Genomic DNA, 20,481 nt, shown 5'->3' with positions numbered 1-20,481 from the left:
GAGTTCTGGCGTTTCGTATAGCTTCGTGGATTCGAGAAAGGCGGCGAATGTGAGTCTATCCTTCTTGCTCTCAACACAGCTGAAATTCGTTCTCGCATAATCTCGAGCCGAGATTTTCGACTGCCCAGGCATTTTTGACTTTCCGACCTATGTAGGCGTATATAAGCAAAAACCATAACGAAACAAAAATTTCAAAAATTTTTTTACGGAAATAGACGTTTTAGGACCCCCTGATCATATTTTAACTATTTAAAAAAAGACATTTTTTTACTATGCTAATGGACGTGCGTTCATATATTTATAATATTAATACAATTGGGTCTGAACAACCAAATGAATTTCAATATTATTTCAAATTTTTTAATCTGAAAAAATTTTAAAATACTGCCCTATTTGTCCTCTTTGTTTAGCAATTTAAAAAAACGCTGACTCATAAAAATCAATCATACGAAAATGAATGGAAGTTGAGACCGCCCCTACTGAAAATGAAAGACTGGAAAATTTTTCTTCTTTCAATGAAGGAAACTCTTTTGTTTAATCTTTTTCGAAGGCGAAGGCAAAACAGTCGATTTTGCCACGGCAACAATGGTTGGACGCGACGCGTGGACATTCCCCCGAAATAGGGGATCGGCTTTTGTTTTACAGAAACGCTAGCGACAATGTATTTTCCAAGAGAGTCAAAGGTAAGGGCCACTGAAGGACGCTCAGTCTACGATACATTTATGACAGAGTTTTGGGGTGCATGTGGCCTAAAGAGCGAATGAGACTAAACAGGCCTGGAAACGGGTGACGCGATAGCGGACGACCGCGTTGGGTCTCCAGGTAGCGCGTGTCGAGGCATTGATTGTTTATGAATGGAGAGAGAGAGTAGTTAAAAGAGGCAGACGACCTGACGTTGTACTACTGGAAAAAAAAAAGATTTTGTCCTGAAGGATTTGGCCACGGAGTTGGGAAGGCGTGGGACTTTCCGGTAAGAGCACTGTGAGGAACGGCACAGGACTTACCCCAGAACCGTCAAAGGCAAAATTTCTAACATACAGGCATGTCTCTATAAATTTCAAATCCATCAATCAATATGAATTTGTGATATCATGTCAGCCAATTTCGAAAGTATGGTTTCGAGAAAAACTCATTTAAAATGTCTGGTATGATTATTAACTGTTGGGTACCTCTTCCCTCTAAATGGCTATAACTTTGTTATTTTTACGAATTTTAATGAGTCTACGTTTATTATAATTGCTAAATGAAGAGGACGAGTTGCGAGTCAAAGATCATTTGCGGGGTTTTAAAAAAGGACAGATTTGCAGTTTTGTTCTCATTAATGTTTGCAGCGTGTTTGCGAGGGATGTGTCCGATATATACAGTCGGTCACGAAAATATTCGGACACCACTATAGTTTTGACTATTATAGTCCGTACTTCAGAAATGTAAACAATGAGAACAAAAAAAGGTTTCACGTATGTTAATATGCAGTGTGTAGTTTACGAAAACGTAAGAAATATTTATTTATGATACGTGATTACATAAATAATAAAAGAAAAACAGAAAGTACGCCCATTTTCATGTTACAGAAATATTCGGACACTTGCTGTACTTCTCAAGTTTCCAGGTTCCAAGAACTGACTGAAACAATGTTTCTAAACATATCATTCATACTATGTACAAAGTATGCTATATGTCGAATATTTGTCAGTCTTGCTCAAAATTGGTGGGCAATGGGTCGGAAAAGTAAGAATACATCGTTTGATATGCGACAATTAGTAATTTTTCATCATGAAAAAGGGAAATCGATTCGCAAAATTGCTGATTTATTAAATATTAGTAAGAGCACGGTATGGGATATTGTTCGACGGTACAAGAACGAAGATAGAATTGAATCTATCCCTCAAAGTGGACGCAAACCGATCCTAAATATTCGCGATAAACGTTCCATAATTAGGAGAATCAAATGTGATCCTCGGATAAGTGCTCCAAAGTTAGCAGCTGAATTAAATGAAGACCGTGGAATATCAGTGCATCCGGAGAACATAAGAAGAGTGTTAAGATCAGAGGGCTATAATGGAAGAATAGCTCGAAAGAAGCCGTATATTAACGCAGCGAACAGGACGAAGAGACTGAAATTTTCAAAGGACTACATTGCAAAGTACAGTGAGTGGTGGGAGGACGTAATTTTCGCGGACGAGTCTAAATATAATATTTATGGAAGCGACGGAAGAATTAGGGTATGGCGGAAGTCGAAAGAAGAACTGAATCCGAGACATTTGCAGCCGACTGTGAAGCACGGTGGTGGGTCTGTGATGGTGTGGGGCTGTATTTCGGCCCATGGAGTAGGCGAATTAGTTTTCATCGACGATATCCTTGATAAACATAGATATCTACAGATTTTGCAGAATAATTTAAAGAAAAGTGCTGATAATATGGGACTTCAAAATGGGATAAAGTTTTATCAAGATAATGACCCAAAGCACAAATCGCGAATTGTGCAAGAATTTTTATTATACACTTGCAAGAATATCCTCCATCCACCACCGCAATCGCCAGACTTGAATCCCATTGAAAATTTATGGGATGAATTAGATCGCCGAATTCGGACAACTCCCATAAACACAAAAGAAGAGTTAAAAAGACGTTTGCAAGAAGAATGGCTGAGTATTGGGCAAGATTATTTAAAAAAAATAATTTGTAACATGCCAACGCGATTACGGCACGTCATACAACATATGGGATATCCAACAAAATACTAATTAATAAAAACAAGATTTATATATCGTGATATAAACTTAGTTTTGATAGTGTCCGAATATTTCTGTGACATGAAAATGAGCGTACTTTCTGTTTTTCTTTTATTATTTATGTAATCACGTATCATAAATAAATATTTCTTACGTTTTTGTAAACTACACGCTGCATATTAACATACATGAAACCTTTTTTTGTTCTCATTGTTTACATTTCTGAAGTACGGAATATAATAGTCAAAACTATAGTGGTGTCCGAATATTTTCGTGACCGACTGTACATATGTATATAATCAATTCATTTTCCTTCAATAATTCTCCATTGCAAAAATTCTACAGTATTCTTACATTTTTTTATATTTTAAAATTTTCCCATGTTATTAGAGAGTAGATATACGACAAAAGTTATACAACTTATAGTTCCTAGCATGTATAACATGTATATGTATATAACGCATGGTCGCTTCGTATGGAAAGTCAATGAATCTTCTAAAAGCGCCCAGGTCCGATTTCGAGAAATGTAAGGTCTGTCAGTCACGATGGCTTTTGTCGTTTACTGACGATTCGAACGGGTGGCGATGCCAGCAGGCTTGCTTTCGAGAAATGTAAGCGACGTCGGCGATGCAAGAGCGAGAAGGAAAGCGAGTATCAGCCTGTTTTTCTCGGCTCTTCCGAAACTCAACGAGCTCACGTACACGCAATTGGGCATAGTGTGCGAAAGTGAGGACTGAGAAGTTTCCGGGGCCCCGATGCACAGTCTGATTAAACTGATTTCGAGTCGCAAATACGTTTCTGCCGAGTTATTTTTTTAATAAATGATGTATTACAATTTAAAATAAAAAATAGAGAATTTGCGGTGTACGTATCAATGAAATACATCCTTAGGAATTTTAATAATCTTGAAATTTTTAAATACTCTTAATCGATTGATTTCTCCAATGAAATTAATCGATTAATGTCCAATGATGGACCCTACAGCTTTAATTCCGTTAAAAAATAATAAAATTTATGTAATTTTATTTTCTGTTTCACTTCCTCTTGTGTTAATTTCTGAATCTGTTGATAACGTTGCGAGTGACACGAAAATGGTAATGGGGTCCCGGGGCCCCAGAAACTCCGGCCGAAAAATTACATTACGTGAAAGGTCTATTCATATATCTCGTCTGTGGTATTGGATATTCGGAACAAACAATATCGAGCTGCGGTAGGAAATTTAATAACGGCGTACAATCCGTCAAAAACTCGTGAAGTGAGCGTCGAAATGACCATCATGTTAAAGAACGACAAACCGGTGTATCAACGGGCGAGGCGTTTGTCACCAAAGGGGGAAGAGGAGGTGCAGAAACAGGTGGAGGAATGGCTGCGCGCCAGTATTATACAGCCGTCTCTGTCGGACTGCGCGAGTCCAGTTGTATTAGTAAATAAGGAAGACGTGCGAAAGGACTGTGTGTAGATTATAGGTTATTGAATGCGAAGATAATTAAGGACCACTAACCCCTTCCCCTTATCGAGGACCAGCTGGATCGCCTGCAGGGTGCAAGGGTTTTCAGCACTCTTGATTTAAAGAATGGTTTCTTCCACGTTTCCCGTAGCAAAAACAGTCGGAAATACACGGCTTTCGTGATTCTCGAAGGTCAATTCGAATTTTTGAAAGTTCCGTTTGGGTTGTGTAATGCGTCTGCAGTTTTCCAAAGATTTATAAATGCCGTGTTTGAAGAGTTGATAGCGAAAGGGGTAATGTTGCCCTATGACCTCATTGTACCCTCGGGCGGATACGAGAGTACAGAAAATCTTGAATGCAGAATGCGTGCGGTTTTTATCTCAAGGCGTGTGTGTATGCGTGTATGGGAAATTAGGCGGAAGGCGACCGGGAAGTGAAACGATTATTTTTGTGTGTAATAAAGTTTTTTATAAGAAGTTCGTCACAATCATTGCTTTCGCAATCAGCTATATCCTACATTCGTGTATTTTCAAAACTTTTGGAAATAAATATAAATTAAAAACATTTCATAATCAATGTAGAGATCTTTCGAAACAATAATATGTTTGATCGAATAGTGAATGCATATCGATATGCTAAGTGCTTTTCCGTCTGACTATAGTATACTAAATCTAGTAACTGTGTATTCTCTTTGTCAGAATTGGTTCATCAGATATTGATTATATATTTCTTTGGAAAATCGAAAGAAATGTAAAAGTCTAAAAATATCAGTTCTACATGTAAGTTAGAAGATATTTTTCTTCGTTCTTGTAGAATTAAATATGCAGTAAAACACTGCACAATAATAATTTGATTACATACTTACAAATTAAACATTATTGAATATTTTTAATAAATTTTCACTAAGTACATTTATAATGAATTTTCTGCTACGCAAGTGCAACAGAGTTAATGAAAATGTTTTCAATGATTTCAATGTAACTTATGTCTGTCGGTTTGCATTTTGCCTTTTAAACGTAACATTAAACGAAGCAGAAAGATAGTTAGAGCAATCGGGTAGTCAAACGATGTGGTGGATATAATTACTTACTGACCTTGATAAGTCAACATTTTTTGTCACGAAACATTTAAATTTCTTTTGAGCAAAGACAAAAAATATTATATGATTTAACGAGATTCACCTACTTGCAAGGTGCAATTACAATTCTTATTTTTTTTAACGAACTTACATAATTTCATTTATAGAATCTTTTAATGGGAGATTCTAGAGGCCAAAATAAGACGAAAATCAAGAATACCAATTCGTTGATTGAGGTTTCGTTAAAAAATTATTAACGTTTAAAGTTCCGCCTGTAAAACGGCAATCTGTGAACAGCTGCATGCGCGTGATAGGTTAAGGCAAGCCAATCCTAGTGGTTCCCACTCACAAAACTGTAAGGCTGTCGGCACGCCACTAAGTAGAGTTTTTCATGTTAAGTGAGAACCACTAACGCGTGCATGCAGCTGTTCACAAATTGCCGTTCTACAGGCGGAACTTTAAACGTTAATATTTTTTTAACGGAGCCTCAATCAATAAATTGGTATTCTTGATTGTCGTCCTATTTTGGCCTCTAGAATCTCCCATTACAATTTCTCCCAAGGGTGGCCAAACATCCTGCATATTTTTGACACAAAAAAAATGTATTAATACGTTCACATAAAAAAATTAGCAGCTATCTTTAAAATCTTAACAGACGTTTGATAATAATGCAACATTCTTTTCGAAATTGATATGTAAGAATATAAATTTGAATTCTACAAACGATTTAGTAAATATAATAGCAACCATTTTTTATTCAATATTTATTAAAGTAATTTTCTTAGATAAAATGTGAAATATGAAATATGCAATTTCATTTTGTAGATTTACTGTAGAATATTCGAAAAAGTAAAGTTCCTAGAATCACCCTGCGTAATATGATACTTAACATGATTAGGGAAAAACTTGCATTATTAGGCGAAAATCTAGCGAATTAATTAATTTGTCATAGAGCAAAAACTTGACATTTTACCAGACAACTTAAATGTGCTTAATGTTGAGACATGATGTTACAATCTTTCAGGATGTTTACACATTACATTGCTGTTTTGTAATATTATCATATGATATATTTCCTAGATTACTTTACAACATATGCGCATATGACATCTGTCTTGAAGTGCAAAAGAGACAAGAATATTTATAATGTCAATCCAACAATTAAACAAGATTCGAAGGAAATTCATGTAATAGATAGTATAATGTATACAGCCAGAGTGTATAGTTACAGGACACGTAGAAACGTTGCATGACAAAGAAAACAAGAAACAGACAGCCAATCCACCTATAAGTCTTATCATCATTTTTGTATGTGTATGTGTAAAATATGTTTTACCGTGAAGAGAGTAGTTCCCACCGTTTATAGCATCCGATGGAGGTAATGCGTCGACGTGTAAATCAGCCAAAGTCTTCGGCACGAATTCCAGTTTTGGTTTGTTCGCTGCTTCATCTTTCCTGTAATCGATAAAAGCAGCATTTAAATACAGGATAAGTACATACAATTATCTATAAATAAAAAAATATTGCTATTGATTTAAATCTGACACCTCCTCTCTTCGGGTTTTTTCATGTTTTAACATTTTAACGTATTTTAAATTTAAAAATGCAAAATGCCTAGTTTACAAAATCCTGGATATACATGCATATACAGGGTGTTTGAAAAAACGTAGGACAACCAGCAAAAGAGTGATTCTTCACATAAAACTGAACTGAAAATATAGAATACAATTTGTTCATACAGAGCCCTATTTTCAACAAAATCGAGTTTGAAAATTCGTTAGGTATGTGTGCACTTACAATTAAACACAGTCTGCTTCGTTTTTTCGCATTGCTGCTTATACTTATAAATAATATCAATCGGGATATGATATAATATTAATGTTAGGATATTTTTGAGAACCTTCTTATAATAATGATTTAGTAATCGACAAAGCAAATTGAGGATTAAGGACCCGGGAAGCTCTTGGTTATTACAATGTAATAAATACGTGCGTTTCTTGCATCCTTACTTACCCTCAACTCAATGGCAATTGATGCACCGTAAACCTAGTAAACGCAAAATCGTAATTAGCTAGACGCGCGGAACCCTTGGGCCTGAGTCACCGATGGAATTTCCCAAGTCAGGCCCACCAGATTGAACTTGCCTTGCCGAGGGTACGTCACGAATGGGCCGTGACAACCGCCCCAAAGAGCGACCGCCCTCGACAGCAAGCAGAGCACTGATTCGCTCCTTAGGTAACCATCCTTTTCCAAAAATGTTAAGGACATCTCCAAATGTAGAAATGATTATTAAGACACTATTCAACAAAACACCATCAGTTTTGATGATCGACTAAGCGTGCTACCGCTCATCACTAAGACAAAATCCATCATTTGACAAAGCACGTCTTACAAATTTGTACATTATAATATTTAATAAATTATAATATTTGTTCTCAATCGACGGGAGTTGGCACCATCATGCAAAATTGCACACATCTTAACAATTAATAAATAGTAAGTTGTATTAATCAGCTGTAGTAAAAGCATTATCATTGCAACTATTGCAAACTCCTACTGCATGGATACATATATCAGTGTATTCACGTTTGGCATACATTGCCAATATAGCTCCAGAAATATTACAAACTCCGATCTTCAATCAGCCCTCGACCGTAATGAATTGAGACAACTTTAAGTCTAGAACCTTCAATATTGTTTATAAACAAAAGTAGCAGTGAGGGTTACAAGCTAGACTAGGCAAATGAAGCAGACTGTGTCTATGTACACGTGTACCTACTGAATTTTCAAACTTGATTTTTTCGAAAATAAAGCTTTGTATGAACAAATTTTATTCTATATTTTCAGCTCAGTTTTATCTAAGGAATCACTCTCTTGCCGGTTGTATCTCGATTTTACGAACACTCTGTAAATTCATGTACAATGACTCTTACTATAATAGTATTCGAAACTAGTAAGTTATCCATTCCACTGTACTTTTGATCACAATTAAGTTAAGGTATTTTTTGTTTTATGTTATATAAAAACATGTATTCTACTTAATATAAATACAAATTTTATTTATATAAAATATTTAATTTGTAATATACCAAACAATTTATTTAATAATGTATTATTTTTGCATCGCAAAAATATTCGAATACTTAATGAACTGTTGTATAATGGTGTACATAAAAAATAAATACATATGTATATGTCCGAACAAATTATTGAAATGTTAATATTGTGTTAGATATCTCTTTTTTAACTATATGCCCCAATCGATTAGACCTACTCAAATACCTTTTTATAAATAATTTAATATGATTCTTCTTTTTTTTATTGGTGTTATGTGATTCTTCCTACGTAGATAAATCCATCAATTTTCGTTGGAATTTAAATTCAGCCACTGTGACGGTGGATGTTTGCGTGGAGGCAATTATACACATAAAAAATATTCTTAAACCATTCTGGCTTAATGTTTTGGATTATTCTCTTGGATAAATTTTAATGTACTTTCAATGCTCATAACAGTTGCATCTTTTCAAAAATGTTGTTTTAAAATATCCAAATTCTCATTTTTGTCCAAAATGTCATTTATAAAAACTAGCTCCAACTTCTTTCGACGAATTACAGCCCCAATAAAGAGTACTTCCACGACTACTGTGTTTTATCGTAGGAAACTAAGCTCTTCATTCCATTTCCACCTGATTATTTTGTTAAATTGTTTTCATCAACGAAAATAACATTATTCTCTCAGGTTTATTCTTTGTAAAAAAAATTCTTTGACAAAAAATGATCTTTTTCTGTAAACCGTCTCATTTATATAGTCTTTTAAGAACTTACTTTACCTTTAGAACCACATTCTTTTAACATCCGACGTATTATACACAGTATCTTCAATAAGTTCTCAGACTGAGGTTGTAATAATTAAAACAACGTTCGATTTCACATGAATCATTATTTTTATTCAAAGTACTTTCCTTCTAAGGCAATGCAACGCTCGGCGCGGTTAAGTAAATTGTAAATTTATTTTTCCATGGCATCTTTCGGAATCGAGTCGAGAATCCTCGTCACGGCGGCTTGGATCACCGGAATGTCGTCGTATCGTGTGCCTTTCATTGGGATTTTCAATTTTTGGAACAGATAATAGTTGCAAGGTGTCATATTAGGGGAATATGACGGATGAGCAACGACGGTGACATTTTTTTTGGCCAGAAACTCACATACTCCAAAGGCAGTTCTTACTCTTCGGTTAGCGTGTGCGGTACAAATCTTGCGCCCACTTTCCGTTTGTTGAAATCTTCCCTCAAAGTTGAGTAGGTCGTTCCTACAGACACGCACATTCGTTACAGATGTCTTCCACATAGTCGGGTCATTGGTGATGAGTTCTCTAACTTTCTCGGTAAGTTTTGCTGTCTTTGCCGCCCTCGGACGGCCGGAGCGTTCACAATCCTCAAAACTCTCCCGATTATCTCTGAAGCGACCATATCATTTAAACACTTCACTACGCCACAAACAATTACTACCATAAACTTGTAACATTTTAAGCGTTTCCGTCATAATTTTACCGAGCTTAAAACAAATTTTTGTATTTGCTCTATGTTCCATTATTTTTTCGTGACGACCACACCGAAAATTAATTCGCATCAATGTCAAGAACTTTTGCAATTACGCTTTGAAAAATTAGCAATACTTTATTGAAGATACCGTGTATCTAGATGAACTTTCTTTTTCGACTCTTAAAATGATTCAGAACTTAATTTAAATCAAGTTAAATTAAGATTCCTCTTTATTTTTCTCACAATATTATGTTTATTTTGGTCGTCAAATATGTTCTGTTATTCTATTTGAACAATGGATTCGATCCAATCCTCCCGATTATATCTCCACATAATATCTGCAACAATATTCTTGCAAATTAAAAAATTTACCAGTTTTCCAATAAGATTTTCTTTTCTTGCGATGATAAATTTTTAATTGTCGCGTATCAAATGAGATATTCTTACTTCTCCATCCCGTAACTCACTTATGAATGATTACGTCAATTTTCAAACAATAACCGGTATTATGAGGTATGCTCTAAACATTGTTTAACATTACGTTTGTACAGTCTTCATCGTCAACCAAAGTGGAGAACTATAATCAAGAAACATGGAAGTGTACTAAGTGATTGAATATTTTTGCGACGCAAGTATAACACAATGTCTAGTATATTATCTATTATATTACAAATTAAATATTTTATATAAATAAAATTTGCATTCCTGTTAACTAGAATACGTGTTTCAATATAACAAAACTAAAAATACCTTAACTTAATTATGGTAAATACTATAGCATCCGAATATTAATAAAAGTCACTATGTGTATATGTATATACCGTGAAAATCTGGTAAGGTGATGAGTGGAAGAAATGTACTGTCAGTATTACCCATAATAGATTGATCACATTTCTACGCACTCGAATTTTCAGTAGTTTATTATTGGTTGAAACAATCATATCTACTAAATCCAGGCCTACTTCTATGCTATAGCGTACTATCAAGAGTCAAATCGTCATGGCTAGCGAACCGTCAAAAATGAAGATTGGAGGGAGTATACGGTTTCTTTTTGCTTTTGTGCTATTCCGTTAATTATCTTTCCAGCACTGCAATATATTGATCTCCATTTTGCTTTATATTTCAAAATCTGGTTTACTGGAAAATCATGAAATTTGATATGATGATTCAGCTTTTAAATTGAGAGCTGACTCAAATATGTTGCATTCGGTTAAAAATTTGGACTATTACTCTCTCTTAGATTATTGTAAGTAAAGTAGATTATTGTGTGAATTACTTGCCAACTAGTAGAAAATACAAAGAAATGCATCACGACTTATGTCAGCAATTTCTTTTACATAACAGCTGTCAGTATCAACGAAACATTTTTCATTAATTTTGCAGACAATGGGCAATGGCCCTTGCTAGTATCCGGAACTCGTATAAGGATATAAGTACATACTTCTCTAAAAGCGTTTCTGTTAATGTTCTCAAAACTTCGGTACACTGCTGATGATAGTCTAGAAGAGCTTCGCTGAATGTTGCCAACTGTGCCACTTGTTCCACCTAAACACAGAGAAGTATAGAAAATCTTATACTAGGCATTATATATGATATACAGATTGAATTTCGAAACTTTTTAAACATTTTATCAACTTATTTCATAACACTCACATCATTCTCCAATAAATTGAACATGCCCAATTGTGCCAAATGAAGGCTCTCTGCAAACTTCTCTTCGGCCTGACGTATCTCGTCGTCTGAAACGTGAGAACCTGCTCGCAAAATTTGCGCCAGCACAAATATTAAAAATTGCACTACTGGGTTGCTTCAATGCCTAAGTTTGGTATATAAAATACAAAAGAAACAGAAAGAAAAAGCACATTTGACTTGACACTAGCAAAATTATATCGTTTACAAGTGATACTAAATCTTCAATTGTTCAATACGTTCCTTCCCTTCTAACGCAAGCATGTGCGAATAGTAAAATTTCCTTGTGAAATTTACACAAGTAATACATTCGACATTCGCAGTACCTTTGGTGCACTCACAAATATGTACTTCATATGCATACATATATGTATTACGATATTTTATATTCCTTGGATAGTTACTGTGATGTATATCTACATACATTTACCGTAAAATACACAATGGTACGTAGAAAGTTACAGAAAAGAACGGGCTGGGATTTTGTTTATTTTAATCTAAGGAACATAAGTCTTTCATCAACATAAAGGAAACAATGTAATTTTGTACGTGTTTCAATATAGGTATCCATACGCAAAGCACGAGAACTCATAAAATCATAGAAACCACGATAATAAAATCGATAATTGTCGCATGTAGAAAAGTCACGTACCGGTATACGGTGACGATGACTTTACTGGACTTCCAAAATGTGGACTGGTAGATCTTTTCCCGGCTGCTAATAATGAAGGAAGCATTCAAAGAAACGAAAAACAAGATTGCCCCGCACTTTTATAAGAAGTAAACAAGGTATATAATAGTTTTTTGAATAAATATCTATAATTATTAAGAATAAACAAATATAATACTGAAATTATATGAGATGGAGAATTTGTAATTGGAACTATGTTGATAACTTCGTATTTATTAATTTTAACAAAAATTGATTCCGTTGATTACTGTACATTAATTATCATCATTTTTTTTACATTAACTTTCATAAAAGATATGGGACCAATTTGACAAGATTTGAAAAGAAAATCATGGAATGTCTAAAGAAAAGACTATTTACTGCATGGTTTCATCTAAACACGCTTGTTCTGTAGATGTAATAGCAAAAATAAAAAAATGTTACTGTGATTAAATATAATTTACAAATGTATTTAAAATATCTTAAATATAAACCCGGACCAAAAAAAAGTTATTCAAAACAATTAAACGTAATATTCTGAGAACTAAGGAAACGGATACAAAAAAATGTAAAATTTCATTTAGTAATGTAGATGTGAGTGCAGAAACAATTCGTTGTGTATTAAGAAATGCGGATTTGAAAGGGCAAGTGAAAGTTTGAAAGCCATTACTTACAAAAATATGCATTGCTATGTGTGGCAAGAAATTGATCAAGGCTTGATAGAAAATCTTATAATTAGTATAAAATCGAGAATTTTCCAACTAATTCACCGCCTGATTTACTGATTATTAAGAACAATTTTCATTATAATTAGTTTATAAATAAGTAGTAATTTATAACTGAACTTATACTTTTGTCCATTCTGCAAACAGCATTTTTCTTTAAAAGGGTAACAATTCATTGTTTATGTAAATATTGTCAAATTTTATTCCATTACTTTATCTTTCGAGTATTTTTACGTAATTCTGCAAAAGAAAAAAGCAACAGCTCTAACCATAACAATAAACGAGCCAAAAATAAAGCGAACTTATAATAGTGGCTAGCAGTGTATTAAACCCACTGTTAAATTCGGAGACAGTAATATTATGTTTTGGAGATGTATGGTGGCCGTTGTTGAGATTTATAAAATAGATAGTAGAATAGCAACATTATATCAATATTTCAGACAACAATCTCCTGAATAGTTCACGAAAATGGAAGAAAAATGTTAAAGATGCCATGTTTCAATACAATTAAGACTAAAAGTACACAACAAAGATAACTGTCATTTCTAATATAACATCGAAAGTTTATAATGAACGCTATGAGATAGTTTTGTAAAATCAACCACGCGTTGGTCACGTGTTTTTTCAAGTACCAATTTAATTTTATGATAGAATTTTTAAATGGCTACTCCTATATCCCAACTTAAACCCCATAGAGTACTTGTAGGATTTACTGAACAAATCACAAATTAATTTTAACAGCCATGCCTCAAATTTGGATCAATTGTGGGAAAAGGTGCAAGTAAAATGGGAAAATATGTCGAATATTATTAAAAGTAAAAGCCGGTTATAAGAAATTCTAACCACAAACAAAATTAAATCACATAATTGTTTTAGTTTTTGTATTATTCCTGTTGTAAAATAAAATTTGTTTTGGAAAACATGCATCGTTTGATTTGCAGACATGTGTATTAAATATGAAATTTTTGAAACATTGGAATAAAAAATGTAATTGTATTTTCCAAATGAATTAATATAGTAACCTTAGAAATTACCTGCTATTAAAAAACCATATTAAAAGATTGTTATAACAATGTTCATGCTCTTGAATAAGAACTCAAGCCGTGAAAGCTTCAAATCTCAGTTTGTCATAACATTTATCCAACATTGTGTGTCAGTTTAAAGAATAATATAAGAAAAATCTGTATATTATCTCAATATATGGCGTGATTTTAGCTGGAACAGTAAGTCAATATGACCAATCGAATTAATATTATTTATTTCATTTCATTTCATGTAATTTTGTAGTGTATATAGTTTATATTCATTTTTTCGATTTTATCTTGATCTAAAATTAGCAATTGATATATTTTATAGTTTAATTTGAAAATTACCATATATTGCTGTTTTAACAGAAACAAGATCTAATAAATACGGTGCGAGTAAAATAAAAATTATCGGTTCATTGATTGAATTTATTTAAAGGTCGTTTGAAGGTCATATTATTTAATATAGTTGAATTTGTTTCAAAGTTATGTATAACTTTTATTGTGTGTCAGAATAATTTCCATTACAAAAAAAAGGAAACGTGACCTTAAATAGTTGAAAACTACAAATAATAACGAAATCTTTTTATAGTATATTATGATTACATAACCCCCTTTAAACTGTACAATATTTATTGGAATCAGTTTTTATTAAAATTGATATTTACAGAGTTATTCAAATGATTCCAATCATTTTCTTGGGCCCATTTTTATAAAAATAAAAATACATGAAATAAACGATAATATTACGACGTCGTAGAATGATCCGATAAATGCAACGTGCACATGCAGAACATGCGAATGTGTTGCCCATAAAACTGTACAAGAACGTAGGAATAACGCACGCCTAATCGTGCGAACGAAGTTCTCCAAGTTGACCAATCTGTGTTATTTGTCGAAAAAAATGTACTAATTATAATTATAAACGGTGCGCGACAAGTTTTCGTGTCACAAGGATGTGTATACTTCCCGACGTACTGTGCTTATGTAAATCAATAACGATACGAAGAGATCAAGTGAACGTGCGACCAGGTGTACCTTTTGCTTGACGTCTTCGCTTGCAATCGAAATCCAGCCTTCGTCCTTGAAGTTTTTTCCGGTGATGCTGAAACAAAGGGAGTGTCAATTAAGCGATCGATTTTCTACCGTTCAATTTAGACAATATTCTTCGATAATATTCACTACCGAAGAATAGAAGAACGAGAACTTTTTCACTAACTGCGGTGACCAACCTACCATCACTTCTTTAAGATCTTTAGTCTGCAAATGGTGCAATGGTTCCAGGAAGTTCTGCTTAATGGCGTCATCCAACGAATATTTTACGTCTGCCATCTGCTTCATAGCCTCGCCCATTTCAATAAGAGCCTGAGCTACGGGAATTAGAAAAGATGAATGACGCGAAACGATTCGCGTTTAGATGCATATGTATTTATGCGCCCAGTCGGCGCTGTTCAATTACTACTTTACAGAATAGGACATTCCGAAAAAATATTAAAACATATATTACAACTCTAAAAACTTCTAACGTACAACAATGATTTTTAAAGTGAGCTCCAGACGTGATTCGTAAGTTGAACATTTCTACCCCTTCTAATTTAGGGGATTCCCCTTAGAGCCCAGTGAAATGTGAAAGACAATGCTTCGTGAAAAGCCACCAGCGCTCGGCTTCTTTGTTAGATCTCAACAACTGGCATTTAAAGACCACAGCTTATTATTAATTCTAGAAAGATATTATACAAAATATACTATTTGCTACGTTAAATTATTGAATAATTTAATACTATAATAGTATATGATTACAATAAAGTTATTTGAATGTTATACAGGATTGTTCGGCTACCCTGGGAAAAATTTTAATGTGAGATTCTAGAGGCCAAAATAAGACGAAAATCAAGAATACCAATTTGTTGATTGAGGCTTCGTTAAAAAGTTATTTACGTTTAAAGTTCCGCCCGTAGAATGGCAATCGATAGCCTTAGATTTTTGTCCACTTATGGGAACGCGAACACCTTACGCTGAATAAGGTTCAACCTGTCTTATGAAAATCCAGAAGGGCATATCAAAACTCGCCCGACGAGATTTTCACAGAAAAAGGATGAATGCCAGTTCTAATACACAATGTTGTGAACAAAAATCACCCACACGCGATTATACACGCCCCACGATTGTCCACAGTGTCCGTAGGTGTCCACAAATAATCCGTTCAGGCATTAACCACAATGCAATTAAATAATCACGCACCGCGATTATGTTATTCGCGAGTGTCTATGTGTACGTGTATCACGATTATTCCGAGTTACTTACGAATAAAACTGTTATTAATTTCAAAATACACTTCATCTTAAAAATGTACAAAGGAATCGCAGGATAAAAGAAATTTTCGCATCGATTTACGTTCACGTCGGCGAATGTAACAATACTAGCATCTGACTGTGTCATCGATCGACGAGGTTCAGAGAAACAAATGCCGAACAGGACCCCGATTCTACGTCACTCGCCTCGTTTATCTCTCACACGACACACGCACACACACACACACATATGCACTCACACTCAGCGGAGACAAAGGGCAGCATCGGCACGTGTTCGGCCAGCTAGTCAGTCGTAAAACAGAATCAGTCAAGCTAGTTCACGCGACACATTTTAGACATATTTGATTGAGTTATGTATTAAGTAGCATGAAAGAAATACAGTGATATAAACAATCAGCGAATACTTATTAAATTCCTTTTTACATTTTTAAATTAAAGTGTATTTGAAAAATTAATAACAGTTTTATTCGTAAGTAACTCGGAAGAATCGTGATACACGTACACATAGACACTCGCGAATAACATAATCGCGGTGCGTGTTTATTTAATTGCATAGTGGTTAGTACCTGAAAGGATTATTTGTGGACAATCGTGGGGCGTGTATAATCGCGTGTAGGTGATTTTTGTTCACAACATTGTATATTGGAACTGGCACTCACCCTTTCTCTATGAAAATCTCGTCGGGCAAGTTTTAATATGCCCTTCTGGATTTTCATAAGACAGGTTGAATCTTATTCAACGTAAGGTATTCGCATTTCCATAAGTGGACAAAAATCTAAGGCTATCGATAATGTCAGTAAGTAGAATTTTTCATGCTGCGTGAGAACCACTAGCACTGGTCTGCCGCAACCTTCCGCGCAAACGCAGCTGTTAGCGGGTTGCCATTCTACAGACGGAACTTTAAACGTTAATAACTTTTTAATGAAGCCTCAATCAACAAACTGGTATTCTTGATTTTCGTCTTATTTTGGCCTCTAGAATCTCATTAAAATTTTTCCCAGGGGTGGTCGAACACCCTGTATACGGTGACGAAAACTTGTGAATGTTACCATTATTTTTTATATGCTTAGAAAAATTTACTGTTCTGTATTCAGTGACATTTTCCGACCGCAACACTTTCACTTTGCTTCCTATTTGAGTATGCACAAAACTTTCGAATTCTATGAGTTTCTAGAGCATTTCCGACTTGTGTCTCAAACAGTATACTTTTCTGAAACTTGTGAAGTCATCTTTAAATAGCAAGAAATATCTTGATCCTGTCGGTGACTGAACACTGATTGGACCACAAACATCTGTATAATTTATAAATTTATATTTACTAATACATATTTATGGATTTTCCGGAAAGAAATATTGTTTTAATCCTTTTAAGAAGATTCTGATGTGATATTAATTGACGAGAACGTGGTAACTGCTCATTGCATGTCCAAAAAGTGATTGATTTGTTATAAAATGACACAAACGTTAACAGTTTCGTTAAATTGTTGATTTTAAATGGACAGAACAAACGAAAAATTAAATAGAGTTCTTTTTTTCAACTGCCGTTTACTCTTTCTCATTCACTTTCACTCGCTATCCTTTTCTCCGACTGCCGTTTGTTTTTTCTCATTCGCTCTCAATCGACATTTAGTCGGCAAAAGCTAAAGGCGACTCCGAGGCTCAATGATATAGTTGTGTATAAACAACTGCTGGTATCGAAATTCGTTTCCACTATATGAAGAATGAACATGTCAACCCTGAAACGATGTTCATTTTAAGAATCATTACTGTACGGGACACACTGTACGATGTTAGCCACGACGGGCCTTGTCGTTTGCCGACAATTTAAACGGGTGGCGATGCAAGAACGAGAAAGAAAGGCTCACATTTGCCTTCTTTCTATACTCCTCGAAGTTGTCCAAAGTGCCGCGCTCACTTTGGGTAGCTTCCAAAACTTTACAAGCTCACATACCTACACGCATAGGGTACAGTGTACAAAAGTGAAATGAAGAATAATTCCTGGGGTGTTACTAGTGTGCGATCTGGTAACACCGATTTCGAGTCGCAAATACGTTTTTCCCGAGTTATTTTTCAAACAAATAATATATTACAATTTAAAATAAAAAATAAAAGATTTGTGGTGAACTTGTCTATGAGGTACATTCTTATGGATTTTAATAACCTTGAAATATGTTGTAAAGGAATCATTTTGAGGAACAAGTTGATTCAAAATGACATACATATTTCAAATCTGTTCGAATCCGTAAAGATGTATAGCTCATCGACAAATTCGAAGAATTTGCTTTTTATGTTCATTTGAAGAATCACGCGTCATTGATACGCAGTGAAAATGTTGAATATGTAAATGCGTTTTAAAATTAATTAAAATGTTAAAAAATATAGTGGGCCATACATTGATTAGATCGGGACAAATGAGATGGAATTTCTTATATGGTACTCTATAACAAATTCTACAAATAAAAAATAAATTTCATCGATTATTTAAAACCTAAAATTGCAGTAACTCATTTAAAAATTATGAATTTGATTACGCATATGAATACATAACTTGCACACAACCCGTAGCGCAAATACTTGATATTTTACAAAGAACAAAATAACACTTGTTATGGTGTATTATAACCTTATTTGAACTATTTAATAATTAATCATTTTCAAACGAAGAATATATCATTTCCATTTTATATTATTTCTTTCATTTACTATAATGACATAGAAATTTGTAACGTCTTTTATTAAAGAATGGTGAAACAGATCGTTGCTTGTAAGATTATCGTCCGTAACGTCTAACGATTATTTCAATCTTCAATCGCCACGAGTGATTAATTCCATTAATCAACTAATATTAATCGCGATTTACTTCTGACTACTAAGGCTGGAAACAGACGAGCGACTTTTGCCGTTGCGACATCGCAGCGATTCTATGTTTTTTCCTGCTTCTGCAATTAAAACAACGAAGACAAAATAGGCGTTTCTATGTCTGTCTTGGTTGTTTTCAATTGAAAACATGGAAAAAGATAAAATCGCTGCGATATCGCAACGGCGTCGCACGGCTCGTCTATTTCCAGCCTACAATTTACTAAATTTTGTACAGTTTTCATTCTGTTAAAAAACAAACGAATTCCTGTAATTTCATTTCCTGTCTTATTTCCTCCAGTGTTTATTTCTTTAGCCTGTTGGTGACCCAAAAATGATATTAGGGGTTCTAGGACTCCAAAAAAATGGGCCGAAAAAGTATATTGGATGTAACGTCTACTTGTATACCTCATCTGTAGTTCTAAGAGACAGTACATACCGAAAACACTATCATCGCCAAGCTTCTTGCCATAGGTAAGCATGCAATCGCCGAGAACACCTTCCGGTTGAGGGTAAGTCGAAGCTTTCGCCTGCCCGCTGAGTTTGCTAATGCCTTTGACCGCCGCCATCTTCGCTCTTGCTGTCGGATTTGGCTGAAGAAACTCCTTCGTTTTCAGCTGTAATTCTTCCACCAACTCGTATGTGACATCTGTTTTCTGTGATCAAAATTACACAATCTCTTTTTAAAAATAACATTACCCTATTAATCTTCTTCTTTACAAATAAAATTGAAGTTTAATCATTCAAATGAATTGTAGAATCATGTCAGAGGTTATATATTTCAATTTCTGGAGTTGGGAAATTAGTTCTTACAGATATTATTATGGATAAGAACGAATGTTTAAATTTATTACCAAAAAAAGGAACGTAAACTAGTAGTGTTAAAATTGAAAGTCATACAATTTTAAAATCCTAAGCATGAAGCACGAATCCCATAAGAATATTTGCTATATGTATAATTGCATAAAAATTAAAAAATTATAGAATCTAGTTCTTACAGGAAATTATGCGATGAATTGGACCGCGGAATCAGAAACATGCTTCTAAATTCTAAGGAAAAGTTTAAAGAAGATTGGAAAAAGAATAGAAATATCGAAATTCCGATTATTTAAAAAGAAATTAAATCTGGAATGACCAAACATCTGATCCATGTTTCAAAACAAAAACACTATGCTACCCAATATTAAAATTATATACTTTCATAACATAATGTATACAGGGTGAACCGTGAAACTTAATCAGCTTAATTTATGTTATTACTAATGGACCGTTCAAAAAGTTTTTGCCCGCTATAACATAGCTTAGAGGGGCTTTAAAATGATTATAGTACATTTTTTACGACTTTTTTCAAGTTCTGCTAATGAACATCATTTCGAGCATCGTTTGAATTAAAATATTTTTCTTTA

The 20,481-nt window shown here is 34.1% G+C and overlaps 1 protein-coding gene across 8 annotated transcripts in view; it reads right to left on the bottom strand.

Moving 5' to 3' along the window:
• Positions 1-20,481, bottom strand: part of LOC122403878 (endophilin-A) — a 150,007-nt gene that overhangs the window by 46,839 nt on the left and 82,687 nt on the right. For 3 of the 8 annotated variants that reach the window (XM_043407667.1, XM_043407674.1, XM_043407668.1), the window contains exons 4-10: positions 19,515-19,731; positions 15,144-15,277; positions 14,946-15,012; positions 12,140-12,205; positions 11,452-11,552; positions 11,240-11,343; positions 6,594-6,712 (exon numbers count right to left, since the gene is read on the bottom strand). In XM_043407667.1, coding sequence (XP_043263602.1) covers positions 6,594-6,712; positions 11,240-11,343; positions 11,452-11,552; positions 12,140-12,205; positions 14,946-15,012; positions 15,144-15,277; positions 19,515-19,731 — 808 coding nt within the window. The remainder of the gene's footprint in view (positions 1-6,593; positions 6,713-11,239; positions 11,344-11,451; positions 11,553-12,139; positions 12,206-14,945; positions 15,013-15,143; positions 15,278-19,514; positions 19,732-20,481) is intronic. The other 5 variants (XM_043407670.1, XM_043407675.1, XM_043407669.1 and 2 more) reach the window with 4 other exon arrangements.

The sequence above is a fragment of the Colletes gigas genome, unplaced genomic scaffold (assembly GCF_013123115.1).
Source record: "Colletes gigas isolate AHSC1104 unplaced genomic scaffold, ASM1312311v1 Colletes_gigas_Sc00082, whole genome shotgun sequence".
Classification (NCBI taxonomy): Eukaryota; Metazoa; Arthropoda; class Insecta; order Hymenoptera; family Colletidae; genus Colletes; species Colletes gigas.
Note: the sequence above shows the minus strand (reverse complement) of the source record. Positions and strands in the feature narration are given on the sequence as shown.